Genomic DNA, 18869 nt, shown 5'->3' with positions numbered 1-18869 from the left:
TTTCTCTGTCTCTTGTGTTATTTTTAATGGTTCAATTTTATCTCATTTGTTAGCCTATTAGGAATAACTCTTTGTAGTATTTTCCTGGTGGTTACCTTAAAGCAATGGTTGGCAAACTTTGCCCCTTGGACCAAATCTGACCCCCTGCCTATTTCTATTAATAAAGTTTTATTGGAACATGGCCACCCCAGTTTGTTTATGTATTGTCTGTGGCTGCCTTTACTCCATAATGGCAGCACTGAATAGTTGCCACAGAGAATAAATAGACTGCAATGACAAAAATATTTACTATCTGGCCGGGCATGGTGGCTCACGCTTGCAATCCCAGAACTTTGGGAGGCTGAGGCAGGAGGATTGCTTAAGTCCAGGAGGTCAAGGCTGCAGTGAGCTATGACTGCACCACTGCACTCCAACCTGGGCAACAGAATAAGATCCTGTCTCAAAATATAGATTAATTAGATAGATAGATAGATAGATAGATAGATAGATAGATAGATAGATAGATAGATAAATATAGATGGATAGACGGATATGTACTCTGTGGCCCTTAGAAAAAGTTTGTTGATCCCTATATACTTTAGAGTTTATAGTATATATCTTTTTGTTGTTGTTGTTCTTTTTTTTTTGAGACGGAGTCTGGCTCTGTCGCCCAGGCTGGACTGCAAAGGCGCGATCTGGGCTCACTGCAAGCTCCGCCTCCCGGGTTCACGCCATTCTCCTGCCTCAGCCTCCCGAGTAGCTGGGACTACAGGCGCCCGCCACAATGCCCGGCTAATTTTTTTGTATTTTTAGTAGAGACGGGGTTTCACCGTGTTAGCCAGGATGGTCTCGATCTCCTGATCTCGTGATCTGCCCGCCTCGGCCTCCCAAAGTGCTGGGATTACAGGCGTGAGCCACCGCGCCTGACCTGTTTTCTCTCTCTTTTTTTTTTTTTTTTTATCTTTTTTGAGATCGAGTCTTGCTCTGTTGCTCAGGCTGGGGCGCAGTGGCGCAATCTTGGCTCACCTAGGCCTCCCAGGTTCAAGCGATTCTCCTGACTCAGCCTCCTGAGTAGCTGGGATTACAGGCACCTGCCACCATGCCTGGCTAACTTGGTGAGGAGACCTCCCAAAGTGCTGGATTACAGGCTACCACGCCTAGCCTATAATCATTACTTTTTACATGTTTAAAATGTTATATTTAAATTATTCAATTTATACTCATAGTTTTATGTTTTCTATTTCCCCACAGATTTACTGTTTCCAGAGCTCTTCATTCCTTTATGTGATTCAGATTTCCAAGTGGTATCATTTTCTTTGACTTGAAGGGCTTCCCTTAACACTCCTTGTAGCTCCCGTTTGCTGATGATTAATTCTTTCAATATTTATATATTTTTAAAAGTTTTTATTCTGCTTTTGCTTTTGAAGATGTTTTTACTGGGTACAGGATTCGAGGGTGACAGGTTTTATTTATTTATTTTTTCCTTTTAGTGCCTTAAGGGTGTTGTTTTCAATACCAATCTGCTGTCATTCTCATATTTGTTTCTTCACATGTGACATGTCTTTTTTCTCTGCCCAGTTTTAACATTTTTCTTCTTGTCACTTTTTAAGCAATTTGATTATGGTTGGCCTACGGTGTCGTTTTCTTCATGTTTCTTGTATTTGACATTAAGTGACTTTCTTGAATCTGTAAGTCAATAGTTTTTTTAAAATCAAATTTGGAAAAATTTCAACCATTTTTTCTTTAACTATTTTTTTCTGTTTCTTCTCTCCTCATATTTCTTTTTTTGAGAGCCTGATTACATATATGTTAGGCTCCTCAAAGTTTCCACACAGCTCACTAATCCTTTTTCTTGTCCTTTTTCTGTGTTTTATTTTGTATAGTTTTATTTCTAGATCTTCAAGTTTACTAATCTTTTTTCTGTAATGGCTAATTTGCTATTCATCTCATCTAGTGTATTTTTAATCTCAGACATCTTAGTTTTCACATCTGAAAGTTTGATTTGGATCTTTTCATTGTATCTTCCATGTCTACTTAATACGTTCAGTCTTTTCTCTAGCTTCTTGAACATATGAAATACAGTTAGTATAACAGTTATAGTGTTCTTCTCCACTAATTCTATCATCTGTATCATTTCCGAGTTGGTTTTGGTTGTTTATTTTCTCCCCACTTTGAAGTATATTTTGTCCTTCTTCCTCCTCTTAATTTTTTATCAATGCCAGGTATTTTGAATTTTACCTCTTAGGTGCTATTTTTGTAGTCCCATAAATATTCTTGTGCTTTGTTCTGAGATGCAGTTAAATTGTTTGGAAACAGTTTGATCTTTTCAGGTCTTGCTTTAAAGCTTTGTTAGCTGGAACCAGAGCAGTATTGAGTCTAGGGGTAATTTGGCCCTATTTCTGAGGCGAAACCCTCCTGCATACTCTGTGTTCCATGAATTGTGAGGTTTTCCTGCTGTGACTCATGAAAGCAGGAGCTATTCCTGGCCCTGTGGAAGCCTCAGGGATTGCTCACTTGAGTTCTGCCAGGTGGTTCCTTCTCCAGCCCTGGATAGTTTTCTCATGTGCATGAGTTGGTCACTACCCAGGAACTTACTCAGGGGACCCTGTTGCAGAGCTCCATAGCTCTCCCTCTGGGTAGCTCTCTCTTCTCTGGTACTCGCTCTGTGAACTTAGCTGTCTTGGCCTTTCTGGACTCCCAGATCCATTTCCTCAACTCAGGAAGACCATGGGGCCCCATCTGGATCCCTTCTTCCTGTGCTGTGGTCTGGAGATTTCCTCCTGGCAGAAAGCTGGGGGCCATCTTATTGCCAACCTCATTTATTTTGCTTCTCTCAGGGATCCCTGTCCTTTGTTGCCTGATGTCCAGTGTCTTGATTGCTTTATGTATCTTGCCCATTTTTAACTTTTTTTTTCCCAGCTGGGAGGGCAAATCTAGTCCCGTTTCGGTCAGAAATAGGAATTTAGTCATCCAGAGTGGTTTTCAAAAATTCTACTTTTTTAGTTGTTTCATCAAGAGGGCTGCTCTGACAAATGCCATTCTGTTATAGCCAGAAGCCTTGGATCTCCTTCCAGTCAGGCAGAAACCTCTCCTTTCCCCAGGAGAATGTCCTTCCTGTAACCTTTTTTAAACAACTCTCTTTCTTTACTGCCTCCTCTGCACACTCTCTTAGCTGTTCTATAGGCTTAGGTTTTTAGAAACAAAAGCCAGTAAGTCTTGCAGCTGCTTCTGCCTTTTGATTTGCTGTATAGCTCTCTTAAAGCAAACAAACCAAAAACATAGCCATTCGTCTGCTTAAATGGGGAGGGGAGGAGAAGAATACATTTACTGTATATTGATATCCCCAAGTATTTTCTACTTAAACATGTATTCAGCTCCTTTTACTTGCTTTGTCCTCCACCCAGGCAGATTAGGCTCAAGTGTCCGTCTCCCCATTGTATCAGTCATCTGTTTATTGAGCACTTACTAGAGGCCAGCTCAGGAAGAGGAAGCACAGTTCAGAGCTCAAGAGCCTGGGCTCATTAGGCTAATCATGTTCACACCCCACCTGTTCCGCTTAAGTGCTGGGTGATTTGGATGAATAACTGAATCCCTCTAAGCCTCAGTTTCCTCATCTGTGAAGCTGGTTCATGATTGTACCCCTCAAGGGGTCCCTATTGTCTTCAGGCTTCTCACTCTGAAAAGGAGTATTGTTTTTTTAAAAAAATTCAGAGATGAAGAAATGAGCCTTACTAATAGTCTCCATACAAACCACCCTCTGCTATGGCTAACACATACTTTCTTCTTTCCTTCCCTTGACTGTTTTTTCCGCATTTCTGCATGTATTTTCTCTCTGAGGGTTAGGATTCTGATGTTAAAATAATTTGGCTTACTGTTGTGAACAGCCTACAGAGTCAGGATGCACCCTCCCACCCAAAATTTGGTTTGGATGTCAAGACTTACGGTGCCGCACACATGCTCATCAAGAGTGTAGGAAAAGGCTTATCATAGTGAGGCCTTCTGAGGACAGCAGCACAGCCTTCCTAACCTGATCCAATAATGGCTTGAGAGAGCAGGGAAAGGAGCCTGACTTGGGGATTTTCTTACGGTTGGAAAGTGGGGCTGGACTGAGGGCAGGGGTTTGCGTGGTTTGAACTTCCAGCTGGTGCCACAGGAGGGAGCACTGGGCTTTCTCATCCACTTGCCCAGTGTTGGGGCAGAAGGGAATGAGGGAGTGGTGAAGCTGAAGAGCTATCAGCCATCAAACATCAGAAAACTGAAGTCAGAGTCCATTACACTTACAGGTTCGAGTCCATAATCGACCTGCTATGCAGACAGATGCTGCCAAGTTTTAGCAGTTGTGGAAGTCTCAGCAGGAGGGGAGTTTATACATCAGACATTTTACACATCACAACCTAGACAAAGGAACTTTTAACTTCAGTTTCTATAGATAAGCCCTTCCTGCTTTTTAACCCCATGTCTGCTCAAAGCAGAAACGAAAACTTACGCCTGTCTCGCACAGTGCCCTGGAAAGGGAGAGCCAGCCCCACGCTGGGATTTCCCTAACCTCTTTCGATTTTAACGGCCTGGTGCTGGTGTCTGAATCTAGGCCAAGGAGCAGTGAGGACGCTTCCTCTGTCCTCTGACCGCGCCTTGTCCAGGCTGCTCCCAGAATAGTTTTGTTGTCTCCTTCCTGCCTGGCAAGAATGCCTTTACTATCATCTCCTTGCTTTTCCCCAGGACAGCCCTGCTTTAAGGTGCTTTATGAGACCACCTCTCACTAGTGTAAGCGCTGGAAGGGGGGAAGTCCGATAAATTGCCGAGAGGGAAAGAAAGTGGGGATTTTTAAAAAAAATCTGGTTTCATGTCTATTTCCTGTCAAAAGGCAAGTTTCTCTTCTTTACCATTTAAAATAAAACTTTAATATACACCTTTGTGTTTTCCACATTTGTCAATCATTGTTTTGTATTCATTTTTATTTTATTTCATTTTTGTTGTTTAGGTTTTACTGCTGCATATCCAACACAATCCTCCATTCCTTTTAAATCTCAAGCTCCAGTAATCCCAGAATCAGAAAAAAAAGGATTCAATAGTCAAGCCAAGAGATTTTCTCAAAAGAAGGTAATGACGTTGTCTTAGGGGTTCTTTCGTTTTAGTCTGGATTTTAGCCTTGCGGGACAGGCACGTTCTGTCTGGCTGCTGTGTCTTTCTGTGGACAGTGGAGGGCAGTGTGCTCCCAGGAGCCACGGCACCAGCTCCACTGAGGGGCACTGACTGGACTAACTGTAAGAATGAGCCTGAAAAATGGGACATCCAGGGAAAAACAACTATGTCTGGATTTATGGCACCAAAAATATTGAACTGGACCAAAACTATTTTAAGAAAAAAATATATTTTAAAAATCATTATAAAACTGAAAAATTGCAAAAATTCCCAAGTGTTATCAATTAAGTAAAAAGTTAAAAATCTTCCTCATCCTTGTGAGAGGAAATCACATGACTTCAAATAACAAGAGGAAAAGAAAAGTCAAATACATCTAGAATTACCTTTGGAGGTCTGGGCACGGTGGCTTATGCCTGTAATCCCAGCACTTTGAGAAGCTAAGATAGGAGAATTAATTGCTTGAGCCAGGAGTTTCAGACCAGCCCAGGCAACAAAGCAAAACCCAATCTCCACAAGAAAAAAAAAGTACAAAAATTTGTTGGGCATAGTGGTACGTGCCTGTAGACCCAGCTACTCAAGAGGCTGAGGAAGGAGGATCACCTGAACCTCAGGAGGTTGAGGTTGCATTGAAGCAAGATAGTGCAACTGTACTCCAGCCTGGGTGACAGAGCGAGACCCTATCTGAAAAAAAAAAAAAAAAGTTACCTTTGTAATGAGCCCTGCCCTACTTTAAAACAACAACAACAACAACAACAAACAACTTCCTTAAACAATGTGTTATTAGCCAGGCGCAGTGGCTCATGTCTGTAATCCCAGCAGTTTGGGAGGCCAAGGTGGACAGATCACTTGAGGTCCAGAGTTCGAGACCAGCCTGGCCAACGTGGTGAAACCCCATCTCTACTAAAAATACAAAAATTAGCTGGGAGTGGTGGCGCGTGCCTGTAGACCCAAATACTACCTCTCCTGTGGGAGGAGAATCGTTTGAACCTAGGAGGTGGAGATTGCAGTGAGCTGAGATCACGCCACTGGACTTCAGCCTGGGCAACAGAATGAGACTCCATCTCAAAACCACCACTACCACAACGTGTTATCATATTCCTGTGTTACCCACCTCTCCCCGCCTTCCCTAAATCTTGCTGCATCTCTTTTCCTCTTTAACCTGGAAAGTTCTGCGTGGTTCCTGACCAGTCCTTATTTAATCTTTGGGATTTCTGGGACCTGACTTTCTCCTCTCTCACCATCAGGGGACAGAAGCAACCAGAAGCAACTCACAGGCGTCCTTAGAATCTAAAAAATTTTTCATTCCTTCATTCATTTAAGCAAGACCTTTAGAATAATGTTCTTTTGGAGGAGTCCTCATTTCACGTATCTTTTGCTGCTCTCTGAAAATGGTTTTCATCCTATCACCTAGCCCAGATGGCAGAAAGGGAATGAGGAGATCTAGGTTCTGAATGGAGCCAAGGCATGGAGTGAGGGGCCTTGGCTAGCCCTGGTGCCCTCAACCTGATTCCTCCTTGGTAGATGAGAACGCTGAACTAGAGAATGTTTTAAGTTTCTTCCACTTCTAATATTTTAGGATTCTAAGAAAGCAAATAATAAAGAATAGAGTGTACACACACAAACACACACACACAGTTTTAAATCACTTGTAGGTTTTCTCCAAAGACAATACATATTTGCTCAGGAGTTTTCTTCTCTCTCTAGTTCCTCTGTTTTTTTTTTTTTTTTTGAGACGGAGTCTTGCTCTGCCACCAAGGCTGGAGTGCAGTGGCCGGCTCTCAGCTCACTGCAAGCTCCGCCTCCCGGGTTCACGCCATTCTCCTGTCTCAGCCTCCCGAGTAGTTGGGACTACAGGCGCCCGCCTCGTCGCCCGGCTAGTTTTTTGTATTTTTTAGTAGAGACGGGGTTTCACCGTGTTAGCCAGGATGGTCTCGATCTCCTGACCTCGTGATCCGCCCGTCTCGGCCTCCCAAAGTGCTGGGATTACAGGCTTGAGCCACCGCGCCCGGCCAGTTCCTCTGTTTTAACTGTTTGACTCTTTCCCATTTTCTGTCTGGTTTCCCATTTGTCAATTTAATGGTAATATATTGTCCATCTCTAGGATATTTGCAGCCCAGCCTCCGATAAAAACAATAGCAGCCACCATTTACTCATCCTTACTATGTGTACTTTTAGACTGCCTTTTATCTCTAATCCTCGAAACAATGCTGAAAGGAAGGGCTTATTATTTTAATTTAACACAAGAGGAAACCGAGGCTTGGGGAAGCTAAATGACCCACCCAAGGTCACACAACGCAGGGTTTGGCACATAAGAGGCTCAAAAGAAATGTTTGCTGAATCAATGTTGAAAGAATTAGACCTCAACCCAGGTCTAGTTCACTCCAAAGCCTCTTGCTCTTTCCACACACTGCACCACGCCTGCCTTTGTGGCCTGCAGAGCTGTAACTTTGTCCTGTGAAAGTCAGCAAGTTTCTGAAAAGGCCTTAGTGAAACAGACCAAGCTGAAGACAGGGGAGGATGTTAGCTAGCGTGGATGGGCCCCATCCCCCATGATCTAGTTCTGAACACTCAAATTCAGAAAGCAAACGGGCTGACTTCTCAAGTTAGTGTTTGAAGAGATGATTGCTTCTCAGAACGTTTTCAACTGAATGAACCAAGGAGGCGGGTAGCCAAACCTACAGGCAGCATTGAATAAAGACAGGAATTGCTCAGAGATTGGGTTCCAACTTTTAAAATGTGGTCGTATTACCTGACAACATGGAAACTTTCGTCTCGGCATTTGTAAACATTTTAGAAATAAGGATGGAATTTTATGGAAAAGGCAGGGGATCCATCAATCAGGCTTTCTGTGTCCTACTCTGTCACTGACTGTGTGCCTTTAAACCAGTCACTTGACTTTTCTGGGCTTCAGTTTCCTCAACTGAAACATACAATTTGGGTTATATAATTTTTGAGGTCTCCTCAAGTTATAAAAACAGAAAAAAAATTCCTATTCTATGGTTCATTCTCATTTTTCTTGAGGGAAATAGGCATTGAGAAGTTAAAGATCTTGTTTAACATCACCTGATAATTTAGTGAGGCAATACAAATTAAAAACAGATTTTAAAACTCCAGGGCTTCACCACCCTTCTTAAAGAATTAGTCGCACGCACCCTTGCTCCAGATCAAACATGGCTGCCTCCTCACAGTAGTCCTGTGGCCCACCTTAGCACATCTTTGACACAGAGAATCAGTGCCCTTTGAAATGTGCACTTACCTTATGAGGCTAACTTTGCAGTGAACCATCAGGGCCTCCTTGCCTAGCTCACATTCCCCATGAGAATCTTACTGCAGAGTACAAGGAATCCTTCACAAAGCTCAGTGTCTGGAATGGCAATTTTGGCTGCTAGAAATGAAGTCTGTTTTCCTGAACATTTTCGAGTTATTTACAGATGTGCTGGTAACTTTGCGTAGGTGAAGAGACACGCCTGATCTGTGTGACAGAGCATGGCCCGGCGGCCTGTTGGACGTTTTCTACCCCCGCCTCCGTGTTTCTGTCTCCACTTCACCGTGGATTGTGGTCACTGTTTCCGAAACTGTGTACCCCTAAGGACACCCCTTAATGTCTTTGCTTCTCTGTTTCCTCATCCTAAAAATAAAGATGTTGCAATAGGTAGGTAAGCCCTTGCCAGGAATGACTATTTCATGGTTCTAAACCTCATCCCTTCCAGGCTTGAATAAATAAATACTGGTAGAACATCAGTACCATGTGCTCTAGATGGGCACAACTTAAAAATATATGTTAATACCATTACATAGTAAATCTACCCTTCCAGATAGGAAGCCAGCCAGTGGTTAATTTGTGATGAAATCATACAAAGTTAATATTGTTCACTTATTAACTTGATATGACACTAGACCAGGGATATTTGAATGAAAGGAGGTTCAGTTTGCAGAAGTCACCATGTTCAAAGGGACAGCTGCCCCAAGTGTGCCCTCAGCTGCATATCTGACCCACAGTAGGGTCTGCCCTGCCTCCCTGCTCTGTGAAGCCTGACTTCTCCATATCCAGTCACTAGCACCCCTTCCAAAGGGGTCTGCAGACACTGGGCTGGCACTCATGACATGCCAGGTCCCCCTCAAAGACTTTTGCATTTATTACCTCATTTAATCCCCATAATAACCCTGTGAGCTACATCCCATCATTATCCACACTTTTCAGATAATGAACCCAAGAAGAAAACGGGGAAGTAGCTTGTGCAGTCGAGGCTGGGCAGAGTGAGGATGAACCCAGGTAGCAGCTCCTGGTCCTCAGATCCTGTTTCCCCAGCATCTTCCCCACCTCCCATGGTCCGTCTTATGCCCTTGACACTAGGTTAATGTGTGTGCTGTCTTACCTCCCCCACCTGCCTAGGGGCTTCTTGGGCAGTGGTCATTGCTGTCCTTTCCAGACCCCACAAATCCCTCAAAAATGGATTGAATGACCCCAACTCAAGTCTGCACATTTCCCATTGAGTCACGACCACACATCCATCCATGAGCACTGTTGTGATGCGTCTCCTTCCTCCCATTCCTAGACCTTGTGAGCTGCTAACAGGTTGCGCCTATATCTTCCACCCTTAGCACAGGTCCTGATACACAGTAGGTTTCAATCAGTGTCTGCTAAATTGCATGTTTGCCCCATTCCACTCAGGGGACTTCAAGAGGCTGCTAATAAGCTGCTCAGTCCCACTCTGAAGGTTTGTGACTCCCAAGGGAGGGTCCTGGCTCCATAGAGGCAGTAGTAGGCAACGTCATGCATGGTGATGGTGGTGATGGTAATGATGATGGCGGGCTGCATCGGTGCTGTTCCACCTGGTTTATGTGTATTGACCCCTTTAATCCTCATGCTAAGAGGCAGCGAAAGAGATGGCTGGTAGGACATCTGGCACCGGGCTTTCATAGTGTGCTAGTAACTGTGAGTTCTCTTCCCGTCTCCCTCCCCATACGTGTTTTTGTTTTGTTTGTTTATTTGGTTTTTGCCAAGAAACCAAAGAGTGGCTAAGTTCACACCAGTCACAACTTGGATTCTCGTTCTCTGGGATTTGCTCTGAGAGGCCTAAATTCATTCAAGTCACAGAACGTCAGTTGCAGGAACTATTATCGCACAGGCAAAAGGTCTCTCCTAGGGTGCTATCTGCCCACCTCTAGAAGTTGCAGGAGAATGCTTGACATTCCCCTCCCAGAGGCCTACTTGGGCGTTGCACGAAGGTGGTGGCATGCTGGTCAACCACCATTTACCCTCCTTGAAGAAAACTGCTGAGTTGTAGCATCTGCCCATTTTTGTCGTATAAATACTCCCACCCTGGCCAGTTTCAAGCCACCGCCAGCAACATTTTGGAATTTTTAACAGTTTTCCTCACAAGCTGCCGCTGGCCAGCTCCAGCTGCTACTGCCTGGAGGACTCTCCTTTTGCTTGCTAAGAACAAGCAGGCAGCACTCCGTTCCTCCGGGCGAAGTGGTAACAGTCTTCTTCCCATGTGCCCTGGACTCAAGCCAGTTTGCAAACTGGCAGAATTAAAGTGTGGTTAAAGCCCAGGAAGGTTGTGAGCTTCAGCAAATGAGAATACAAGATGTCCAGTTAAATTAGAATTTCAGATAATGGCAACTCTGTTAGTACAAGTATATCCCAAATATTGCATGGGATATACTAAAATTGTCATCTACAGTTTATCTGAAATTCTCATTTAACTAGGCAGGTAGGATGGAGCAGGCATTTAGGTCTTGTATTTTGTCTGGAATCCCTAGCTCCTCAGACACATAAGAGTGCTCAGAAAATTCTTGCAAACTGATGGTCAGGTTCAGAGCGTGGTGATAACCAGGAGCTAGAGGTGTGTGTCTTCACTGTCTGCTATTTAAACCTAGAAGAGTCACAGTGACACTTCCTGCGTCAGCTTTCCTAGATTCAGGGACTCCGGAAGCTCAAAAGCACCCCAAGGCCCAACACCTTGGACTTACAAATAAGGAAGCCCAGAGAGGTGACTTGCTCAGTATCACTTAGCGTGTGGCAGCACTGAGACTACAATTTCTGATTCATAACCCACTGGGGATTTTTTTAATCCTATAATCTCATTTGAAAGTTAGTTTGGTTTCGTGGTTAAGAGCAGACTCTGTGGTCAGAGTGCCTCGGTTCCGGCTCTGACATTTACTAGTTATGTGGGTCTTATCTCTTTTGGCCCCAACTTCTTTAAAATGGAGATTAAGGCCGGGCGCGGTGGCTCAAGCCTGTAATCCCAGCACTTTGGGAGGCCGAGACGGGCGGATCACGAGGTCAGGAGATCGAGACCATCCTGGCTAACATAGTGAAACCCCGTCTCTACTAAAAAATACAAAAAAACTAGCCGGGCGAGGTGGCGGGCGCCTGTAGTCCCAGCTACTCGGGAGGCTGAGGCAGGAGAATGGCCTAAACCTGGGAGGCGGACCTTGCAGTGAGCTGAGATCCGGCCACTGCACTCCAGCCTGGGCGACAGAGCAAGACTCCGTCTCAAAAAAAAAAAAAAAAATGGAGATTAAGTAAGCTAATAGTACATGTAAAGTCCTCAGAACGGTGCATGACACACAATGAGCACTCAATAAATTGATGCTTGCCTTGAAAACAGCTGCCTAGAAAAATCTCTTCCTTGTCTCCCCGTAGCCCTTCGCATCTGCATCCACAACAGCAGGGTTCTTCTGAGCTCTTGGACTGGGGTGCTGGAGTACCTGGCTCCGCAGTGCCTCCTGCTGCCTGCCTCACTCTCCATGACAGTCAGTTCCTCTTCCGTCCACCGGGATCATTCTCACCTAAAGCAGGAATCAGCTCCCCTATCCCTACCTGCCATGGGGCAAAGGTGAAAGGGCTCACTGCATTTAAAAGCACAGAAGAACCTGTTAATTGCACTTTGACTCTATCCCCTATATGAAACCATGATTACATACTGCCCAGCCAGACTGGAAAGTCCTGGAAGGCACTGATGGTACCTTGGGCTTTCTACCCTAAGGAAGGCAGTAGGGGCGGTAGAGACAGGACAGGCCTGAGTGGCAGAGATTGGAGATGGCAAGCTCTGGAGTCGGGCTGTCTCGGTTCAGCTCCGGGGTTTGCCACTTACTAGCTATGGCCCAATGTCTCTGGGCCTCACTTTCCTTAAAGTGGCCCTGACCATATCTCACTGTAAAAAGCTTGTGTGAGGAGTAAACAATACAGTACACACCATGCGCTTGGCACTGAAGTCAGGTGGGACCTTGGGCAAATTCATCTTCACGTGCCTCAGTGTCTCCATCTATCAAAGGGGCAGTAATCCCTTCCTCACTGACTGGTGGTGAAAATGAGACCAACTCGGAAAAGCTTCTGGCACCAAGCAGGTACCCAGGAACCTCTTGCGACAGTGGAGCATCCGTAGCGTTTCACACCGCTCAGCCAACTTCTGTCAACATTTGCTTCCCCCTGGTAACTAGCATGGGAAATGCGATGAAAGCCCAATGAACTGCCGCAGCAGAAATGAACTTGGAAATGACCTCTCACTTATTCCTCTCTCACATGCCTGCATCGTTCAGCGCTTGAGCTTCAAGAGCTAGCCTCTTTTTGTCTGAGAGTTAGAAATGGCCTGGTTTGGGATGAAGGTGGTTTTTGTTTCATTTTGCTTTATAAACAGAAACACTCCCTGGTTTCTCTTCTGAAAGGCTGAGGAGGAAGCTGAGTCAGGTGGGGTGGGGTGAACGTGAAATTGCTCACCCTTCCCTTGCCGTGGGTCTGGCTTACCCAATCACTGCACACTGACTTGTACATCAGCCGCGTTCAGTGTCCCACTCTAGGCCCATTTCTCTAATGACATGAAAAACAACTGTGTTCTTTTGGAATGCGGCAGGGCATAGTGGAAAGAGCAAGGGCTTTAGGAGTCTTAGCCTGGCTTGGAATTCCAGCCCCACCACTTGGTAACTGAGCCGAAGATCGGGCAAGTCAGGAAATGGTACAGCCAGGCTGTCACCCGCCAAGTGGTGGTAGCACCTGTGCTGTGGGATCACGGTAAGGTTCAGTGTTAATGGATGTAAATCCTGTGGAAAAGCACAATGGAATTGAAATATCTCGATGACGCCACCTCCTCTTCCCTTTCAGAATGATATCCCAGGTCCCGGGTTCTACAATGTCATTCACCAGTCACCAGTGTCCAACAGTGTCTCATTGTCCAAGAAAGGAACATGCATGTTTCCCTCGATGGTGAGAATCACTTCTCTTGAGTAAAGCATTAACTGGTCAGTAATTTCCTTCATTCATTACATAATTATATATTGGACATCTGGTCCTTTCTCTCCAAAGGCCCATGGTTCTAATTAGGAGAGTAACTGCCTCCTCAAATTTCATGCAGGTAAATTGGACCTTGTGTCTCTAAGTAACTTTTTCCCATCTCTACCCATTGCCAGGGTGGGAAGAGAAACCAAAGGAATCTTCAGGACTTGATCCTGCCAAACCAATTTTGTCATCAGTGAGTGGACTAAGCAAGTATTTTCCTGAGATGTTTAGGCATACCAGGAAATTGTTACTCTTACACATCTTGGTGTAATATGATTTTTACAATGCTTAATCTAATTGGTTGTCAAACTATTGAGAAATCTGATAGGACTAAAAAGAAAGCCAGCAGTGGGCCTGAAATGTACTGGCCCTACCCCATTCCTTCTCTTTGTAAGATATGGGACTTAATTTTGGTTGAGGGCTGTAGCAATCAAGCAGCTGTATGAATTGCCAATGACCCTGACCAGAGTTGGGCAAAGATAGGCTTCTTAAAAGTATTTATTCATTGTCAAGAAAAATAGATACAGCAAGCCGGGCGCGGTGGCTCAAGCCTGTAATCCCAGCACTTTGGGAGGCTGAGACGGGCGGATCACGAGGTCAGGAGATCGAGACCATCCTGGCTAACACGGTGAAACCCCGTCTCTACTAAAAATACAAAATACTAGCCGGGCGAGGTGGCGGGCGCCTGTAGTCCCAGCTACTCCGGAGGCTGAGGCAGGAGAATGGCGTGAACCCGGGAGGCGGAGCTTGCAGTGAGCTGAGATCCGGCCACTGCACTCCAGCCCCGGCGACAGAGCAAGACTCCATCTCAAAAAAAGAAAAAAAAGAAAAAAAAATAAAAATAAAAAAATAGATACAGCAAAATAGATAAATGGTCAAGAAAAATAGATACAGCAAGGGGAAAGATACAAACTAGGGTAAGGCTACCTGAGGAAGAAAAGTGAAAAGTGGACAGGCATGGTGGCTCATGCCTATAATGCCAGCATTTCAGGAGACCAATGCGGGAGCATCACTTAAGCCTAGGAGTTCAAGACCAGTCTGGGCAACACAGTGAGTCTCCATCTCTACAAAATAATTTAAAAATTAGCCAGGAGTGATGATGTGTGCCCATAATCCCAGCTACTCGGGAGGCTGAGGTGGGAGGATCACTTGAGCCCAGGATGTTGAGGCTGCAGTGAATTATGATTTCACCATCACACTCCAGCCTAGATGAGAGAGGCAGACTCTGTCCCCCTACCCCCTGCGCCAAAAAAAAAAAAAAAAAAAAAAAAAAATGAAAAGAAGACAAGCCTAGACTCTAATATTAAATTAATAAACATATGCCATCTTTTTCCTTTAAAAGTTATAATAATTTCTTGCACAGATGTATTATGATGCCTGACATTGGAATTGATTTTTTTTTAACCACAGAAAGGGATCATTTAAGAAAAAACTAAATATAGCCACGTCTTACTGGAATTCGAATTTGGCAGAGTTGGATACTCAAGGAACAGACCAGCTTTGGAGTTAACTTCTCATTACCAAAGAAGCTGAGTTTGTACATGGCCTCAGTAGGTTCACAGAACAACCATGCCTCTACTTATTTTTCTGCCACCAGCTCTGCTAGGAAAGAAATTCAAAAGAAGTGCCGTCTCATGAAGTCCTGGTGTAGAAGACAAGACTTCAGACCTGATCCTGCCTCAGCTGTGGATTCTTGACGTGACCTCAAGCACGTCACCCTTCTGTGTCCCAGTTGCCTCATGAAAGTGGAGACTCCCTGGAGGCACTGGGCAAATTAACATTGCAATGAGTGAAATACTCTTTGAAACAGCAAAGCATTATAAACATGCTAAATATTATGATTGTTACCACCTGAGTCACAAACAATACTTCCTGCAACACCTAGGTTTTCTCTCCGAGAACTTCTTTGCTAAATAATGGCACTGCCCATTCCTTCTTGGTGCCAAAAAAGAGACTGAATCAGAGGACATGATTGGTTGTCTACAAGGCTTTGCGTGCGGTAACTTTCCAAATGAAAAGCCGGACTATCTGGAGGAGAAGGGGCCCAAGGCAAGAGCTGAGTATTACAGAACCCAGCCACACCTTACAGGCCTTTAAAAAATTCAGAACCAAACCCCAAAGAAGGCAGACTTTTCAACTGTTCAGGCTTCCCCCTCTCCTCCCTTTCACAAATATGGGAATTTGTATTTATAGTTACGTTACACTCAAGTATAAACACTTAAGGTCCTGTACCTGGGGATGGGTGCCTGAAGTGGTCAATGGAGATCTAGTAGGAGATCCCTGCATCTTACCTCATTCCTGTGTGAACTGGATGAGAATTTCATATCCCCCCACCCCACTGCCTCTTTCAGTAACTTTCACCTTTAGCACCTCCTCCACTTCTGGATCCCAAGACTTGAAGGGAATTAAAAGTAGCTCTCATCAGAGAAAGATCAGAATGACCAGTAGGAATGTGACTATGGGTGAGGCTGACCAAAAAACTCTGTGGGTCTATAAATTTTTGAAACTTCCTCATGACTGTTGAAACAACTACACCCAACCTTTTGAGAGACCTGTCATCTCTCTAAGTCCAAATGATATAAAGAGCTTTATTAGTATATTCCAAATCTTTGCTCCAGAATCTTCCACAGTACTGACTAGGAGAAGTGTATGAGGCAGGTGGGTGGAGAGTTTGATGGCCTCTCTGTATTTGCATGCTGGCAGGAGTGGCTCTAGAAAAGTTAGTAGGTGCTGGAGAGAAGTTCATAAATGCCGGCGTATGGCCAGATTGGAGGCCACAGGTCTGGCAAGTAAACCAAGGGGTGTGTAGTGTTGGTGAGTGAGTGTTACTGTAGCCACACTCTGAGACTAATTCTATTACGATACTTTATAAAACATTGCCTCTACTGGAACTCTTTTGGGAAGAATTTTTTTCATTTCCAAAATGTAAGTTGTAGGTGTTCTAAACCAAGAAAGAGTCTATGATTGAAAGGGCTTGCTGTTACCCCAAGGCCATACCACTTGACCTTTTCCTCTTTAGAATGGATCTCTGATCCATGTCATGTAGTGGAGGCCGACTGCTTGGGTAGGAATGCTGGTCCTCCACCTGAATTAGCTAAGGAAGTTCAGCTTCCTCATCTATAAAAGTAGAGATAATCATAAGATCCACTGCTCAGGGTTGTCGTGAGGATTCAACACAAAAACCCACCAAAGGTATTGGTTAACTCTTGGCCAGAATGAAAAAGACGAAGCATGTTCAAGGCTGGGGTGACCTTGCTTCTAGGAGCATCAGCAAATCCTTACACACTGCATGCGGCCACTTCTTATTAGAATTCGAGTTTGGCAGAGTTGGATACTCAAGGAACAGACCAGCTTTGGAGTTAACTCCCCATTACTGAAGAGGTTGAGGTCGAGCTGGGGCTTGAACCCAGGTTAGGCTCTGAACAACTTAGGCTCTGGACAAGAACACTCCCGCTTCTGGTGGTGCTACACCCACCCAAATGCTAGTGGTGGTCCGTAAACCAGACACTGAGGACCGTCACCACCAACCACAGAGTGAAGTAGGGGGGCCCTAATGCCTTCCTTTGGGCTCACCCATGGCATGTTCTGTGTTTGTGTAGTTATTGATTCCTATCAAGTGAGAAAATCCAGGGCAATGTTCTCAAGCTTTTGACCATTAAATAGTAGGAAATATTTTGTTTTATCAGACTCTAATACTTGCCATGCTATCTTAGGGGAAAGTGATGTTATCACTGAGTTTCTGTAACTTTTGTCCCTGTTCTTTTGACAAACATTGATTCTGTTTGTTTTTTAACTGAAGATAATTTATCGTGGCTTCCTGAAAGGAGTGGGATTGGTTCTGTTAAACAGTGAAAATACTGTAGGATTTGATGAAAACAGTAATTTGGTGGAGAGTAGGAGGCACGGATGAACAACAAGCCCCCTGGAGCTTTGTTTGAAGCAAACTCATTGCTTAGGCAGTTCAGATCATTTAATCTTAGAAACAAGATGTGAGATTTTACTCAGAAGAAAAGCCTAGGCTGAGAAGAGCGTCTAAAGCTTCCTATCATGTAAATTACCCAACAGCTGATGAGTCAAGGGTAAGTGGCCTGGAACAGGATTGGGTGGAAATGCATTTATGGCAAAATCATTTTTGCCAAGTCCCAAACAGAAGATGAATAATTTGAGTTAGTTTACAGAAGCGAGTACAGGTCTGAACTTGTGTTTTCCAAGGGAAGATCCTTAAAGCCCGAGGTCAGTGTATCGTCGTTACCTGCCAGAGTTTTGCCTTTTATAAAATGCATTTAGACCTTGTGCTGGTCACCATCTTTTTGACATCTGTCCTTCAGAGCCACAATATTATGTGACAATGCTGATTCCTTTGGTTGTTTCCTTACAGTGCGCCCGACTGGACACCATCATTTCTAAATACCCTGCAGCGAATGCATACACTATCCCATCGGATTTTATTTCCAAGAGAGACTTTAGTAATTCATGTTCCAGCATGTTCCAGTTGCCAAGCTTTATGAAAGTTCTCAAATTTGAAACTCCTGCACCAAACTACTACAATGTAAGAACTCTGCCTTTACTTGCTAAATATAGATCAAATGAATGGTTTACTGAAATAAAAGGAAGAGGGCATCTTGGGGACATCATATTTTAATGCAATTGTCAAGCCAGTTAGCATTTGTTGACTACCCAATGGGTGCCTAAGGCTGTACAAGACTCTACAGGAAATTTGCAGGCCCCAGAGATCAGGGCGGGCAACATGGAGGCCAGTATGAAGTGGGGAGGCCACTGCCCTGAGAAACACATATTCTGATTACTCTCGGCCTGTAACCTTTCTGGGACATAGTTTTCTCATCTGTAACAATGGGTGTATTATTTACCACTGTGTCTGCAGCCACTAGTGATTTACTTTTTAGGTTCTTGTAGGGAAAATAAACTTTCATATCAGAAAATAGGTGTTTTAACAGTTGTGCTCTGCTGTGCCAATTATGATCGCTTTGTATTCACTGAGGCAGAATGGCATGGATGGTTAAGAGATGGATTCAGGAAGGTTTGGTTTAGCTCTCGTCTCTGCCACTTTCTAACTGTGTGGCCTTGGGCAAGTCCCTTAACCTTTCCAGGGCTTAGTTTATTGATCTGTAAAATGGGGATGTATGTTCATCTCATCGTGTCAATGCAAATATTAAATGAGATAATGTATGCTGCATGCCCAGGACAGCACCAGTCACCCAAGGACCGCACAATACATGGAGATTGGTAGGGCTGTCTTTGTTGGTACATGAAGGGTATTTACTTACCCTTAAATATGAGGCAAGTAAGTCACAGCCCCCACAGTACAATGGAATCAATTCTACTTGCCCTACAGGGTTACCATAAGGCAACAAACGATAAGCACTCTGAAGTGCGTAAGACATGAATTGTACTTAAGATATTAATGTTACTGTGCCATTTTCCAAGCTATTTTGGTTTTATACATTTA

The 18869-nt window shown here is 44.3% G+C and overlaps 1 protein-coding gene across 5 annotated transcripts in view; it reads left to right on the top strand.

Moving 5' to 3' along the window:
* STPG1 (sperm tail PG-rich repeat containing 1) overlaps positions 1-18869 on the top strand; it is a 61081-nt gene that overhangs the window by 20237 nt on the left and 21975 nt on the right. For 4 of the 5 annotated variants that reach the window (XM_030913435.1, XM_030913434.1, XM_030913436.1 and 1 more), the window contains 3 exons: positions 4961-5079; positions 13229-13330; positions 17781-17951. In XM_030913435.1, coding sequence (XP_030769295.1) covers positions 4961-5079; positions 13229-13330; positions 17781-17951 — 392 coding nt within the window. Of the gene's footprint in view, positions 1-4960; positions 5080-13226; positions 13331-14812; positions 17952-18869 lie in introns of those variants that run through there. The other variant, XM_030913437.1, reaches the window with a different exon arrangement.

Source organism: Rhinopithecus roxellana, chromosome 12 (assembly GCF_007565055.1).
Source record: "Rhinopithecus roxellana isolate Shanxi Qingling chromosome 12, ASM756505v1, whole genome shotgun sequence".
NCBI lineage: Eukaryota > Metazoa > Chordata > Mammalia > Primates > Cercopithecidae > Rhinopithecus > Rhinopithecus roxellana.
Note: the sequence above shows the minus strand (reverse complement) of the source record. Positions and strands in the feature narration are given on the sequence as shown.